General features: G+C 44.5%; 1 protein-coding gene across 4 annotated transcripts in view; it reads right to left on the bottom strand.

Annotated features, from left to right (window-relative positions):
- Arfip1 (ADP-ribosylation factor interacting protein 1) overlaps positions 1-16,312 on the bottom strand; it is a 111,312-nt gene that overhangs the window by 9,184 nt on the left and 85,816 nt on the right. For all 4 annotated transcript variants that reach the window (XM_005400906.2, XM_005400902.2, XM_005400903.2 and 1 more), the window contains one exon: positions 10,230-10,404. In XM_005400906.2, the coding sequence (XP_005400963.1) occupies positions 10,230-10,404 (175 nt within the window). The remainder of the gene's footprint in view (positions 1-10,229; positions 10,405-16,312) is intronic.

The raw sequence follows: 16,312 nt of genomic DNA, 5'->3' as shown, positions 1-16,312 counted from the left end.
TAAACAGGCAAGTAGAACTGTCTTGCCTTTTATTAGGTTTGTAGAGTATAACTTTATTAGTTCATAATAGCTTTGGAAAGGTCTGTCATGTCAAAGCAACTACCAGTTGAGAAAGAGAAACACTATCAAAAATATGGGTGTGGGCAATGGAAAGGGAGGGTGAGAAGGAAAGACAAATATTAATTACAAGTGGGGGTGGAAGAACAGATTTTCTTTTTCTGACTCATTAGGATAGGTTTCAACAAATCACCGACAAGTGGAAGGAAAAAAATGAGCACTGGGGGTGCAGCTCGGAGGCAGAGCGCTTAGCCGCTCTGTGCAAGGACCCGTGCTCCAGCCCCAGCACCACAAATAAATAAAACTAAAACAAAGAGCAACAACAACAATGAAAATCAAGAACCCTAAGGAATGGCAGGAGGGGGGAAAGCACTACTTGCTTTGAAGAGAAGGCAACTGGTGCCATATAATCTGTAAAGTCTAGTGAGGGTACGTCAAGGAATTTCAGAAATATCCTTAGTGCCTTAAAATTCTGAATGTGGTTCAATATCCAGCACAGAAAGAAAAAGAAAGAGAGAGAAAGGAAGGAAGGAAGGAAGGAAGGTGGGAAAGAAAGAAGGAAGGAAGGGAGGGAGGGAGGGAGGGAGGGAGGAAGGAAAAAGGAACAGAGAACAGGACGAGGAACCCTCCGCCTGCACGCTGTGGTCCGGTACCTGTAGCCCCAGCTGCGCAGGACCCCGCGGCACGAGGGTCACTCGGGCCAGCCTGGGCAACACGGGGAGATCGTACACATCTTGAAAAACAGACTCTGAATGCAGAGACTGTTTTCATCCACAGCCAAAACTGTCTGTGGTCTTTTTTACTGTGCGACTTTACAATGTCAGCTCCTTTCCTCTTCCCTGGCGAGTGGTGTGTGCGTGCTTGCACTGCGGAAAAAGATGGACCGAAAGCTGGGGGAGGGGCGGGCAGGGGAGGGGAGGTTGACCGGGGAGGACGGGAAGGAAGGGAAAAGAATCCTTCAAGTTGTCAGAGGAAACAAGTTGCACAGATCATTCAAATTAGCACCTGAGTTCCTTTTCCAAAATTAACTTAGGTACAAAACAGTAGTTAGTGCACTCGGTATTTTTTTCATCAATTAGATATGAGACACAAATGTTATTCTGAACAGGAGCTGGGAGGTTACACTAACCTCACAGGGAAGTCTGGTGATCACGGGGTGAAAGTGCTGAACCCCACAAAAGGCCAGAGACACACACTAAGGTAGAAGACCCCAGGGGTGGCGCGGGAGGCCGAAGAGGAGAAAGCAGAAACCCTCCCAGCCCAATGCCTTCCTTCCTTCAACGCTGACAATTTCTCCTGCGTCCACCCACACCCTTCTCTCAAGGTCAGCGTCACTTCCTGTTCCTCCCTCACAAAATCCCGAGTCCAGGGAAAAGGGAGAAAGGACGCCGGCTGGCTCAGGGAGGGTGCGTGTCACTACACTCGCTGTCGGGTCACAGTGACAGACGTGAGGGCTAAGTGCTAACGGCACGGTGGGGCCGGGCTGGGCAGGGACTTCGGCCAGCATCAGCAGGTCCGCAGCCCACGGGGCCGCGCGAACTCAGGGCCAAACCAACAGCCCAGCCTAGTCATCCTACACTCGCAAAACAGTCCTGGTGATACAGGGTATGAAGGATGGCTAAAGGAAGACCCCGATCTCCTGTAACTCACAAAACTCTGATCCTATTCATTCGGGCAACTATTTCTAAACTAGTGGAAAAGCTTTACCAAAATTTATGATACTTTTCAAAAATCTGTAAGCAACGGTATGCTCTGCTTTATGAGAAGAGAAAGTTCAACAGGTTTACAAATACAAACATTCCGCGCAGAGCTTCTCCAAGGGTCCTCCTGGGCCTTGAGCCCCGATGTGTGGGCCAGCCCCTCTCAGGAGGCAGGCTCTGGTCAGATGGCCAGGGCCGCACGGGCACCTGGGCCTACATTCGCCTTTTTCCTCATCAGATTCTGTATTTCTCCTTTTTCATGTGAACAGCAGTGTGCACGTAACAGATTTTATTCCACATCCTGCACTGGGTGGAAGCTGCCCGCCAGCAGGGAGTCGCACGACACCTGTACCGCTGATCTCTCTAGGAGCAGGCAGAGTAACAGTCCAAGTCAAGCACCTTAAGAACAGTAATGTGTGTAAAGAATGTCTCTTGGAAATTGAAAGGAAGAAATAAGGGTAGAAAAATCAGAATGCTATTAAGTCCAAGAGGAATAAACAAAAAATCTTGTCATCAAATGATGTCTTTAGTCAAGCAAAGTACACATGAGTTATAGGACCACTCAGTGGGCAGGAGGGCGCTGAGTCACTCCCGAGAACGTCCAGGGAAGGTGGAAAGGACGCAGCGACTATCCTCTGATGTTCTTCTCAGAAATGCTGACTAAAGGTCTCACATCTCAGCAAACTGGAGAGACGGACTCCGGGGAAGTGAAGGAGTACAGGGATCGCCGGGCTGTAAGCCGCAGTCCTGAGGGTCACCGCAGCCCTCACAGCGACCCGCCTGAGAACCAGCAGAGCAGCCCAAGGCGGCTTTAGGGAGCACACAGGTGCAGCACCGACCACGCTCGGGACGTATCACAGCAAGCACGGCTAAGACACATATGCTTCTAAGTGGATCCTTTTCAAAGTGAAAGGTACGAGCAACCCTCTCGCCCTTGATATATACAACAGAAAACTGAAACTTCAACTGAAATCCCACCCTGCACATGTGGGGTTCATCAATTCCAAGCAGAAGGTCAGAAAACATACGGACTAAGTGACTGCCTATAATCTCAGCATTCAGGAGGCTGAGGCAGGAGGATCGCCTAAGTTCGAGACCATCCTGTGCTACATAGTAAACTCAATGCCAGCCTAACTATACAGTGAGACTCTGTCTCAAAAAATAAAATAAAATCCCATTGAAAGGTATAAACCACTAATTCTTGATTATAAAGCTATCCCTTAAGACTTTTAATTCTTGTGTACAAAATAACTCTGACAAAAGTAACACCTGGCTAGAAATCTGAGCAAAGAAACTGCAGGACCTGGCTGGCCAGGCAAGCTCCTCCCGGCGAGCACCCTCTGCTGCCCGCGATGATCCTGCATGGCTACGGCTTGGGCTTGGGTCTACTTTCGAAGTCCGTTTACAACTCACAGCTCTTTTTGACTGCATGGTTTATATGTGGTTAATCTCTGCCTCGTTCCAAAGACAGAAAGCAGGCGATGCAAACCACAAGCAAAATGTTCTTCCTCCATGAGGGTTTAAAAAAAAATTAAGTGATTTGTAAGGCAAACTACTATGAGTAGCACACAGTGCACCATGTGAAAGTATCTTCTTATATAAATGAGAGACACTATGTAACGCTAACTTTACTCTGTCATTTCAGAATGATGCAGGTAACGTGTCCTTAGCAAGTTAACTGTTTTTCTAGTCTCCAATGAAGAACTGACCACTGGGCAGTGAGCTATGTCCCCAGCATCTGCCCCTTTCTTTTTTAAATTTTGAGACCGGGTCTCACTAAGTTTCTAAATTGCCCAGGCTGGGCTCAGGTTTGCAATCCTCCTGCCTCAGCCTTCCAGAGGGCTGGGATTACATGTGTGCCACCAGATGATCACTGGATTTTAAAGCAAAGGGGAAAATTATAGGCTTTCTATGTTTGGAAAACAAATCTATTCTAACCTCATTTTTGAAAAATGATTAGGATGTTATTAAAGAAATAAACATTTTCTACCCTTTTTAAAGTAAATTTTATTTTTTGAGTAAGTAGGCCTTTTAAAAATGGGGTCTCATTATGCTGCCCACGCTGGTCTCAAACGTGCAACCCTCCTCTTCAGCCCTGTGAGTACCGGGATCACAGGTGTGTGCCCCTGCACCCAGCTTTAGTGGGACATTTGTATACGTACAAAAGGGACACAAAAGGTTCAAACGTCAAGTCTTTTCACTGTCATCTCCATCCGTCAGGTCCCATTACGGGCCACTGACTTTACTCCTGGCTAACCCTCCCGGATTTTCTTCATGGAGACGTGGAAACGGTGACTGGGCACTCGTACTGTGCTCCTCCCTCACACACAAGGTACCGTCACACGCGCAGTGCTCGGTGCCCAGCTCTTTTTCATTCAGTGCTATGTCCTGAGGATCTTTATTATTATCTCAACAGGTGCAGAGTACTCCACAGCGTGAGTCTCCCAGCGTGTTCACTGATCCTGCTGGCGCCTCACGGCTCCAGATTATGAGTGGCGCTGCAGTGAATGGCCCTGAGCTGGTCACTTCACCCACGGTGGGCCTGCCTGCTTCCCAGCTTTGCCCAGAGCCCCCTCCCCCATCCCCCATCCCGTCTCACTGACCGTCAGCATGGGCTGTTCCTTCCAGTTAAACTCTCTTCCTGCTGGTGTGGTGGCACATGCTTGTCACCCCAGCACTCTGGGAGGCTGAGGCAGGAGGATGGAAAGTTCAAGCCCGGCCAAGCAACTTAGTGAGAGCCTATCTCCAAGAAAAATAAAAGAAGGGCTGGGGGTATAATTCAGTGTGAAGGCCTGAGTTCAGTTCCCAATAGGAAAAAACAAAACAAAACAAATCCAACAACAGCAAAACAACTCTCCCCACACTGCACAGATCACCAGTCCACTACTTCCTGTGCATGCGGGTACCGGCCTCAGCATTACTTCCTCCAGGAAGCCTCCACGACCCCGCCCCAGGGTCCTCTCTGCAGTCCCCCCACCTCTGCTTTCCCTTCACGGCACCCACCGCGCTTGGATTTGTCACTGGCGCGTGCTGGTCCTCCCCTACCTGACTAGCAGCTCTGCGGGAACAAGCAGACCTTCACACCTCTACGCCCCGAAAGAGCGCGGGAACACGTGTAGAAAAGTGGTCCATGCGTCTTCGTTGAATAAAGCGCCCAGCACGCCAATTACAGCCATCACAGTTCATCTCCTCTATTTCATATATATTCCTGTTTCCACCTCTTAAGTATCTCTTGGAAATATCTCATTCCGTATCTTCGATGTTCCTACTGTCTCTTTTCTAAGCTACCGTATTCATTCTGAGGCCCTACTAAAACCTGTTCTTTATATTTCAGACCTAGCATCTACCAAGAATTCTTTCAAGGGCTTTACTGACATTAAGGCAGACGCTCCTTCAGCAAGGGAAGGCCTAAGGGCCTGGCCCTCACTTACCTCAACTCCATGTTCGGGTCCCATTTGTTCTGAATATCCCACCCCTCTGCTGCCACAGGGCTGGCGCACATGCTGTACTCCTTCTGCCGAGAACATTTTGTTTCCCAGTTACCTAGTTAATAGGCAACATCACTTCTGCATCACTTTCCTGACCAAAAATTTTTTTCCTGGTACTGCAGATTTAATTCAGAGGTGTTCTACTACTGAGCTACATGCCCATCTCTTTTTATTATGTCCAGGATGGACTCAGACTTTGCAATCCTCCTGCCTGAACCTCCCGAGTAGCTGGGATTACAGCCCCCATCACTCAACCGACCATGTGCCCCTCCTGGAAAGCACCAGTCACAGCTGAACTTACACACACACACACACACACACACACACACAGAGTGTGATTTGACTGAGGCTCTTTTCTTAGTAGGTGCTAAATTGTTGGAAGGCTGAATTGTGTTTATCTTTTTCATCAATACCTAGAACACTTCCTGACTTTCTGGCATGATAAATGCATGGTAAATGTTTGTTAAATGAGCAAAAAAGTATGAACGAGAGCAACAGGAAATTATTACCCAATTAATTATATGATAATTATATGACAAAACATGGGCAGCAAGGCTGCACGGAGAAGGGGATGGATCAAGGCCACTTCTTTTGCGTCCAGTACCACTAACTCCCCACCTGTCTAACACACTAGAAATTTCAATCCCTTTACTTTTTACAAATAGGGTTCTTTCACCGCTATGACTTAATTTCACTCTATCTACCTGTCTATCTGTCTATCTCTACCTATTTATCTGTCTTAAATACTGTTTATTTCTCCAGTTATAAAAATAAATATAAAGACTTATCTATAAAAAATGAGTTGCCGATGTTGATCTGGATTTTTTCTCTACCTTTTTGCTTCCTCTTTCTATGCTAACAATGCCGCCGACAGCAGAAGCGTGTCTAAGAGGAAATGCTTTGCCCCCACTAGAGGAGCGGGAGGGTCAGGACTTGCCCTCAACCCTCCTAGTGGGCTCTCAGCACTTCCATGTCCTTGAGGTCCCCCCCAGTGTGCCACTTCTGGGAAGAACGCAAACACGCACTTGTTGAAAGAATACTCTACACTTAGCAACACCGCCGCTGTCACGAGGCCTGGGAAAGAAGGCGCCGTACCTATTATACAAAGTCCACAGAGCACCGCGAGGTCTGTTTGCTTTCTCTTAAGTAAGACAACCTATATTTTGTTTGGAGCCATAACTGGTAAGCAAGCTGCACTAATTCACAAAAAGATAAAGGTACATATTTGAAGGGCTCTACAAGGAGAGATATTTGAACAGTCTTATTAAGTATGTCCTTATTGCTATGCAACTCACTGCTGTTTAGTAAACAAAGAAGAGACTATGAGAGATAAATAAGGATTGTTTAGGCTAAAGGCAAACACAAACATCACGGATCGAGAGTTAGAAAATATAGATTATAAATAGAACTCAAGTTTCATGACAAATACACACATGTACATCTATCACTCAGTATTAACACCTGCACACAGAGAAATGGTGTCTTATACGCTTACCCCTGTGTAAGTTTGCCAGAGGAAAGAAAGGCTAGAGACCAAGAACATACCATAAATAGCTCAATTCTAAAATATAGTTCAAAATCTAATTCCTACTCTAACTCAAACTTTTAAAAACAGTTTTAAAAAGGAAACAACAAGAACCCTAAAACTTACTAGTGCAGTCACGGGACTGAGCCCTGTACTCCAGGACTGTGTGCTTACTTTATGAACTGCTCACTACTCACTCGGGTAGTTGTTTGCTTACCCGGCCTCTCGCTGGGGAAGAGAACTTGGGCTGGGGGTGTGGCTCGGTTGGTACAGCATGAGCCTAACAAGAAGCGTTACTATGGAACGTTTTCCCCCAAGACATGAAAACTAACAGAAAAAAGTCTTTAAAAGAAAAAGGATAAAAAGTTGTGAACCAGGTCTTCAGAATATCAAATTACAAAACAGCACCATCACTGTTTATGCTTAAAAAAAAATCAATATACAATATTAAAAAAATAGAAAAGGTATATTTTATTAAAATTTAAGGACTAAGTTAATTATCAGACATCTGTGCAGAGCTGTTAAGGTATAAATTCAGTTGCACTTTAAAAAAAGAACAAAAAAAAATCCAGATTTGAAGTATTTTACACTGCCAACAAGGCAAACTGGGATGACAGTTCTCAGGCCTAATAGCTTGTTTTTCCTTTCATTTTTTTGAAGCTATTAAAAATAAAAGTGGGGGCTGGGGATTTAGCTCAGAAGGCAAAGCGCCTGCCTGGCAAGCGCAAGGTCGTGAGTTCGGTTCCCGGTACCGGAGAAAAACAAAAAAAAACCAAAAACAAACAAATAAAAATAAAAGTGAATCTGGGCATGGTGGCGTACACCTGTAATTCCAGCACTCAGGAGGCTGAGACAGGAGGATTGTTGCGAGTTTCGAGACCAGCCTGGCTACAAAGTGAGCTCAAGGCCAGCCTGAACTGCATAGCGAGACCCTGTCTCAAAAAGGCAAAGAAATAAATAAATGAATAAGTAAATATAAAACTAATAAACAAATTACACAAAGTCGCATGGTACAAGGTCAACACTCAAAAAATCAGTTGTGTTTCTAAAATAACAATGAACAATCCACAGCAAATACGAAGAATACAATTCCTCTGACAAAGTCGTGATTAATACAACGTTCAAAGACAGGCTACTTGAGTTCAAGTCCCAACTTCCACCACCAACTGTTTGATTTTGTGTAAATGACCTAATAACTCTGTTTCAGTTGGCTTATTTGTAAAATTGAGAAGTCACCACTTACTCCACAGAACCGTCAAGAAAATAAATGTGTTAATGCACATCAACTGCCTAGAATAGTCACATGATACATGCAGTCTAGATGTGTTTACTATACTGAAGACATTACAGAATGATCAAGTACAGAGAGCAGTAATTAGAAAGTCCCATTGTTCATCCATGGTTTTGGAGCTGGCTTTGTATGTCAGAGGACTTGTTTTGCTTTTGTTATTTAGCTGTAAATTCTCTACAGTGTACACTAAAATTCTCTACAGAATACACTAAAAACAAGCAATTTTCTATTTTTATTTTACAGTCACAAAGAGCAACGGTGATAACGATATTATTCTCAAAGCCATGACTTTCAAACCTTTATCTCAGAGCCCTGACCTTGTTCATCCAAACTCCAAACACACATCATCAACTTCCTACCAACCGTTTCCTCCTGAGTATTTTGTCATCTCAAATTAAACAGTGGGTCAAACAGAAAAAATTCCTATCCTCCACCCTCCCTCCCTGCAAGCCAAACCAGCCTATTTGGACTTTCCACTCCGTGCCGTGCTGTCTGTTCTACTGCTGTCACTAGGCCCCTCTAGTTAGGCTCTTAGTCATTTTATTTGGTTGTAAGAGATTCCTCACGGGTTTGTGTGCTCCCATTTTCTTTCTTGCTTGAAACAGTGGTGACGGGTCCTCCTCAGTCTTTTTTCTCCCTATCACTCTCACCTTTAAAGGAATTCTTCAGTGCTTACAAGACGCAGGTGGAAGTGAGATGGCCTGGGCGGCGGCCAGGGTGCCTCCTCCTCCTCTGCCTGTTCTTGTGTGGGACACGCGGCAAGTCCCCGTGGTCAAGGCCCGGTGCAGTCTGGCTCCCAGTGACCTTCTGCTTCTACCCTCCACTCACGCACGTGAATGTTCACATTCCTGTTAGTCTATTTCCCTATCAAACATGCATTTCTCTAACGTACCTCTTTCAGCACTGCATGGTACAGTGATCATAGGGCAGACTGTCAAGAGTATTTTCGTATTTAAAACATATAATGCCTGTATCTAGTGCTCTATGCGTACCCACCAAAACACAGAACACTGTGGCTGATACACACACGCACGGCTAAGCTGAGGGACACGGTACGGCAGCTAACGGATGGCAAAGGGTGTGTGTTGTGCTCTTGGTGGAACGATGCTGGGCCAGGTATCTGAGAACTAGTAAGGTTTCCTTTATGCCATTATCACGTCTGCTGGTGAGTAATTTTCACTTGCGGTAGCTAAAAACTACTATAAACTATACACTACTGCAGTAGCTACCAACTACTGCTAAGGGGAGAGTTGGGAGATCCCAAAGAAATGTATTAATTTGCAAAGGTAATGTTAAGGAAAATGGTATCAACAAATGGTCGTTTACTATAGCCCTGGGATGTCGCAGCGGAGGGTATAAACCTGGCGCATTACTGTCTCCTGGGAGGACTGAGAAACCGCCCAAGGCTACCTGAAGAAAGTGCGGCTGAAGGCCTCCGAGACTTCAGAAGCTGTGGGCAGCACAGAGAGGGGCCCTGCGCTGCGCAGTGGTGAGGGCCGTGCTCCCAGGATGTGCTGTATGTTCCGTACCCTTTGCTTATGCTCACTGCCGGTGCTGCCTCTTCCAGGCCCGCAGCCTCCACACAAAGCCAAACACACATGTAGAGGAGGGTGTGTCACACGCGGAACCATCTTTTATAAACCAAACTCAGAGCCTGACAGACAGACCCCTCCGTAGGTAAAAGCCACGGCAAGCCCACCTCAGCCCTCGCTATTCCGGTCCCATTAAGTGCAGTCACATTATGTGAAAATAATGTGGCAAGCCGATTTCTTGCTCTGTCCTTTTAGGTTGTGCCAACTGAAGCCTTACCTTGGATCTTTTAATCATTCTTCATTTATCAGTTACTGAGAAGAAAGCTGTAGTTTTCTCCCTTCAAAATATTCAGCGCAGAATTTACCATTATTTAACTATTTAAAACACTTGCTATCAATACAAACATCAATCTGAAGATCAATGGTTTGCCAGTTGTTACATACAGTAAGACGGAGACTGTACAGTTGATGACTTTTATGACAGAAAGCCAAATGTATTTTGTGTTCTTCTAAAAACTCTAACATGAGATTTCTCTCTTGTAATTGTCGTAAAAGTCAGTTAACAGAAACAGAACACTCTCAACTCTTTTGGACGACTACCACAGAGAGATGTCAGAGGGTAAAGAGTAAGCTTGCCTTATTTTCTTCCAGAAATTTCAATTTGATGGAAACATCATTGCGCATTTTATCATATTTTTCCTTATGTGCTTGGAACAGATGTTGGGACTGCTCAATTTTTGGCAAAGTGTTTGCGTCACGTGGTCCAAGATTCAACTCTTCCAAATCAGTGCGATATGCATCATATTCAATCCTGGAAAGAGAGAATAAATGATGCATGCAACAAAAACAGAGTGACTTATGTTCAGAAGATGGGCTGGAAAACGTAATGTTCATTCTCATGTTACACAATGATATACAAACTTCCTATTCCATACCTTACGCTCTGGAAAGCACTATTTCTTTAAAAACAAAAAGTTGTTAATAGAGGAATGTGGGTTGGGGGTAGGATCCGGGGTACAGCTCAAGTAGTAAAGTACTTGTCTAGCATGTGATACTGGGTATGATCCCCAGAATCACAAAGGAAAGGCAATTGAAAACATAATTAAAAACACAGGGGAGGTGGTGAAAGCTGCTTTTTAATACTATTAACTATTTCTCCCAATATTGGTCGGCACTAACTGACAAATAAAATTTCCAAAATTTAAAAATCAGCTTATAAAACAGATATTAAAACCAAGCATGCCAAAGCGACACTGTCTATAGCAGAGATTCACCCCCTTTGTGAACTGGGCGTCTCCAGTGGGGCAAGGGAGGCGAGGACAGACTTCAGCACTGAAAGGTGAACACAAGTCACACTGCAGATCAGCAGTCCTTCAGTGACAGTCTAAGCTGGCCATGCACGATAGGAGACAAGATGATCTGTTCACGCGATTTAAATTCTTTTTTTTTTTCAGTGAATTAAAAAGCCAGCCTAAAGTACGTAGTGAGACCTTGTCTTAAACACCCCAAAAGAAAAAAAATAGAAAATTTACAGCAGAAATCAAACTATTTTAGAAGACTGAAAATCTAAATTTTAAGTTAAAATCTAAACCTCACATCTACTCGTTTGAATCTACACAAAAAGGAACACTGGTGGCACCCTGGGCTGCAGGTCACAGGGGAGTCTAAGTGAGGGCAGACAGGTGCATGTGCTTGGGAGGGTGGTGACTTCTCCAGGGCTGGGTGAGGTGGCCGGGTGCTCAGGGCTCTGAGGAACCCAGGCAGCAACTCCAGGCCCCAGGATCCGGGATGGCTCCTCAGAGGCTTTTATTGACTCCTGACCCTGTCTTCCTGCTCAGATAGTGCTTTCTAATCCGAAGTTGATTCTGAGCTCCACCCAGGTAATCCTGACTGCTTCTCAGCTTTCACCTGATGAATACGGAGAGAGAATAAAAAGTCCCTTTTTGAAAGTTAAGAGCTAAGAAGGGTTTGGAAGCCCAGGACTCATGCACTGATGGACTCCACACCATTGCTGAGTATTACTCACATGTGACCGTCATAGCTGTGTGTTTGAGACGGGGCAGGGTGTTATCTGCTCCTGACACTGGCAGAAAATTCCCCAACCTGAAAACCTTGGTTAGGGGGACTTTGGGCAAATAAAAATTATCACAGTATTCCAGAGTTAGACCAAGTGTGTGAAGTCAGAAATGTCATCCTCGGGGAAAAGAGCAGCAGTCTCCAGGTGTCAGTGGAGCCTTGGGTGCTGTGCTTCCTGACAGCAGATCATGTGACCACGCAAGGAAGAGAGGACCTCCTACGACTTAGTTAAAGGCCAGGCTGCGTGGAACCTGCCTGTAAGCCCAGCACGGGGGAAGCTGGATCAGAAGAATCACCATGGGTTTGAGACCAGCCTGGTCCACATAAGAGTTGAAGACCAGCTGGAAGTACATTCTGAGTTGAAATCAAGCTGGGCAACATAATAAGACCTTGGGTCAAAAAAATAATAACCACAAAACCCCAAGCATAGCTATCTGGAGAGACATAAGTCACAGAATCATAAGCGCCATCTGAAACCTCTGTTCCTACAGGACACTAGCTGAAGGCAGGTGGGGCGTGCCCTCATGGATGCCAAGGACGCACCAGGCACAGATTCAAGTGAGGGTGACGGGGCTCCAGGAATCCCAGCAGGACCCACGGTGACCCGCAGCTCCACGACTGAGCATGCGATTTAAATTCTTTTAGAAATTACCTTAAAACAGTAACTGTGCCTGCTTTTAAACAATGTACACATATTGTTCTTATGAGTCTTTTGATATCAAAGAATATATGACAAGTATGTAAATTGTAAATTACACTTGTAAAAACCATCAAGAATCCAACTATCCTGAAAATAAAATTTAATACATTTAAAGACCCCCTTCATTTTCTTCTCCAAGCTCCATTCTTTTTGTACACATAAATACTATTCTGAATTAGTGTTATCATTTCTTAATTTCTTCATATAATTATGGCTATCCATATGTAAATACTGTTTAGCTTTTATTTTCAAACTTTATACAAATGGTATCAGACTGAATATATTCTTGCTTGATTTGCTTTTTCCATTCAACATTATCTTTCTTAGATTCATCCATATTAACAGATATACAGACAGTCTAATAAGTAAAATGTAAAAATAATTTTGAAACACGTCTAAAGGGATGTATATTTATATACACATGTTATATATGTATGTTAATATATTTTTACTCAAAATGTTGAAACTATCATTGGAACATGTAATCAATGTAAAACAAATTGGTAATGAGCTACTTTACATTTTGAGCCTTGGAAATCCACTGCATAGCTCACACTTCCACACAGTGCACTTCAGATTGGCCATATTCCAAGTACCCGACATATTCCAAGTACATGTGACTGCTGAGCATCGCAGCTCTAGACGGACTGCTAGAATACCAGCATGCAGAATGTGACAGTGCAGCACTTAACACTTCCGTGTGAAAGGTACCGTCGGAGCATTCTCCCCCCACCAACTGCGAGTCACCCCACCCATCATTCCTGATCCCACGGCATCTCATAACACCGCTAGTCATGGACCCGTGTAAGTACAGCAACTTGTTCAGCAGCTTTGACAACTTGGTACTCAGCAAAGCAGCAAAGTGATCTCTACTTTAATAAAAATATGAACACAAAGCTTATGCCCCCAAATTAAAGTTCTTTATTCAGACATCTACGGTATGATGTGCATCCCCTTCTGGGAATGAGAAATTCTTTATATAACATAAGCTGTACTGTATACATAATTTGGGAAAGACTACAACAGTGTGTGACACTCAGTCTAAAGTATTCTTTTTTCTTTATTTTTTTAAAAAAAATTTAAGACAAGGTCTCACTGTGTAGTTGAGGCTGGCCTTCAACTCACTATGTAGCCCAGGCTGGCCTCTAATTCGCAGCAATTCTCCTGCCTCATCCTCCTGAGTGCTAAGCTTACAGGTGTGTGCCACCATGGCCAGCTATAGCCTAAAGTATTCTTAACACCTGATGAATTTAACAAGCTTGATCCTTTAGGGCCAAAGTAGCATTATTCACTCATTTACTGATATACTGATTGATTCAACAATTACTAAGTGGTCACTTTTTATGTCATTGTGCTTGAAAGCAAAGCTACAAAGATGAACAGCTATGTTTACCCTCATGAAGTCTGTGGTCCTAAAACAAGCTTGTAAGGATTACTACAAAAATGACATATTGGAAACTACCATGAAGAGGGGAAAGAAATAATGAAAAGCAAGAAGAATTAACTAATGAGGGATGCAAAGGCATCTCAGGGCAGAATTAAAACACGGTAATTAGAATGTGAAGGCTGATAAAAGGTTAATGAATTGAGTGGGGCAGGGAAATTGGTAGACGACTCCAGGAAGAAAATAGCATGTGCAAAGGTGTACGGTACCTCATCACACTTGGAGATTGGTTCACTATGTTACAACCTGAAGTGCAATATAATAATCAGAAGAATTCAAGCTGGACAGGTAGGCAAGACTGAAGTTAAGTAGCCCAAAGGGCAATGTGGTTCAAGTCTAACCCAGAAGGACAGGGGAAGCGAAGTCACTGAGAAACTCTGATCGGACATGACAGCAACATGGTCCAAATGGCGCAGGACAGAAAGGTGCTCTGGTGGCAGAGCACAGAGTGGACGGCGGCTGGGAGCAGAAGATGAGAAGCCAGAAGAAGACAGTGCCCGATGAGAAAGACCATGGACACGGGAGAAACGAGTCCACGAAGCAGCACAAAGCAGAGGAGCTAACAGGACGACAGACACCAGCGGAGGCGGCGAGGCTGACTCCGTGATAAGAACGAGGGGATTCCACGGGTTCAGCGACCACACCCGAGCCTCTCATGGTTCTGACGAGTCTAGCACTGGATCTCTCTGTGCTCCATAATATCCACAAAACCTTCATATATTTAGGAAAACCTGATAATAACCAACTGTTAGAATGCTTATTATTACAGCCAAAAGCAGATATACTGAGGCCTAAAAAATAAAAGGAAACAACTGAAATACATAGTAGTAAGTGGCAATTTAACGTAACAAACGCCCTTCAACAGTCTTGGAGCACACTACCAAACATAGTGGTTTACTTAAATATGATAAAAGTCACAATCCTACCCTTATGCTGCTAAAGTTTTACATTCAGAGATTGAAGACAGAATCACAGGAAAAGCTTCCTGAGAGCTTCTGTAACAGTGCCCTGGAGCGCCAAGATGGGGAACACCTGACTCCTCGCTCTAGGATGCAGTCTGAACCGGTTCACATCGAGGAGAGGGCTGCGTATTTTTGGATTCTGTGGAACTTCTGGAGAACAGCTGTGTACCTCTGAAAAGCCCTGGCCACAAGTGACTCCCTTCTTGGCGCCGCGGGGGAGAAGCGTGGAAGGGGCGCTGTTCAAAGACTTCCTGTCTGGGAGCACCAGAGGGCTAGGTCACTTGGCCACAATGCAAAACGAGGAGCATCAGGCCACCCAGGCACCGGCCTGAATTACCACTTTTTGTGCTGATCAAATAGATGATCTTTGGTCTAAGAAGTCAGTAACTTCTGGTTTTGACAGAGAAGAAAATTCAGCCACTGAGAAACTTTAATCTTGGATTCTTTTCTGACTCCTAACAGACCCTCGGCAGCCAGTGTTTCAGGTTACATCTAACCAATTCCTCAGGCACTTCGTGAGCACAGAAGTCAGACCCGACACTCGCATTAATACATACGATCACATGTTGCGATCTGAATTAAAAGGATAACTGTGGGGTGAGCCGTGCTTGCAAAGCACACGAAGACAATGTCTTAGTTTTCCATTAAGTAACCAGCTACCAAGTATACAGAATTTAATTTATAATTTTGTTCAAAGTTCCAGCAAACTTATCCATTGTATAAACTGAGATCTATACATCATCACATTATACTTTAAGATGGATTCCTCAGCAAAACACGGGCAAATTCAGCCACATGAATGCACACCTGTAACCCCCAGCTACTTGGGAGCCTGAGCAGGACGCTTGTGAGTTAAGGGCAAGTCTAGGCAGACACAGGAGGATTTCGGGTTAAAGGTAAGCATAGGCAACCCACCGAGTGCTATCTCAGTACTTAAGAGTTACAGGATAGGGATGTAGAGATGCTTTCTTTGCCTGTACAAGGTCTTGGGTTCAATTTTTGGTACTGGGGGAGAAACAATAAGAAAATTATTTTTGTAATTGATGTGAAATTTTTATATTCCATTTTTCATTTGTTTTTTGAGACAATCTCACTATATAGTCTGGGCTGGTCTTGAACTTGCTTATGTAGTCCAGGCTGGGCTCAAATTTATGATCTGCTGCCTAGTTTCCTGAGTGCTGAGCCATATGCCACCATGCCCAACTTCTATTTAACTTTTTCTTTCGCAGTGCTAGGAATTGAACCTAGGGCCTTGTGAATACTAGGGAAGCACTCTACCATTGAGCCACAGCTCCCAGCCCCAAGTTTTAGTTAACTCCAGTCAAGCTTAAGGCTTACTGATCAGGCCACGCCAAGCGCAGTTGTGCCCACTGATAACCCACACACACTGGAGGCCCGTGCAGGGTGGCTACAAGTTCCAGGGCAGTTTAGGCAATTTAGCAAGATTCTGTCTCCAAACCAAAAGGGCTGGGATTATAGCCCAGTGATTACTGGGCTCAATCCCAGCACTGACCCATCCCCCAAAAGATAGAGAACC

The sequence above is a fragment of the Chinchilla lanigera genome, unplaced genomic scaffold (genome assembly GCF_000276665.1).
Source record: "Chinchilla lanigera isolate Chin_1 unplaced genomic scaffold, ChiLan1.0 scaffold00070, whole genome shotgun sequence".
Classification (NCBI taxonomy): domain Eukaryota; kingdom Metazoa; phylum Chordata; class Mammalia; order Rodentia; family Chinchillidae; genus Chinchilla; species Chinchilla lanigera.
The sequence above is the reverse complement of the archived record's forward strand: the minus strand, read 5'-3'. Positions and strand labels throughout refer to the sequence as shown.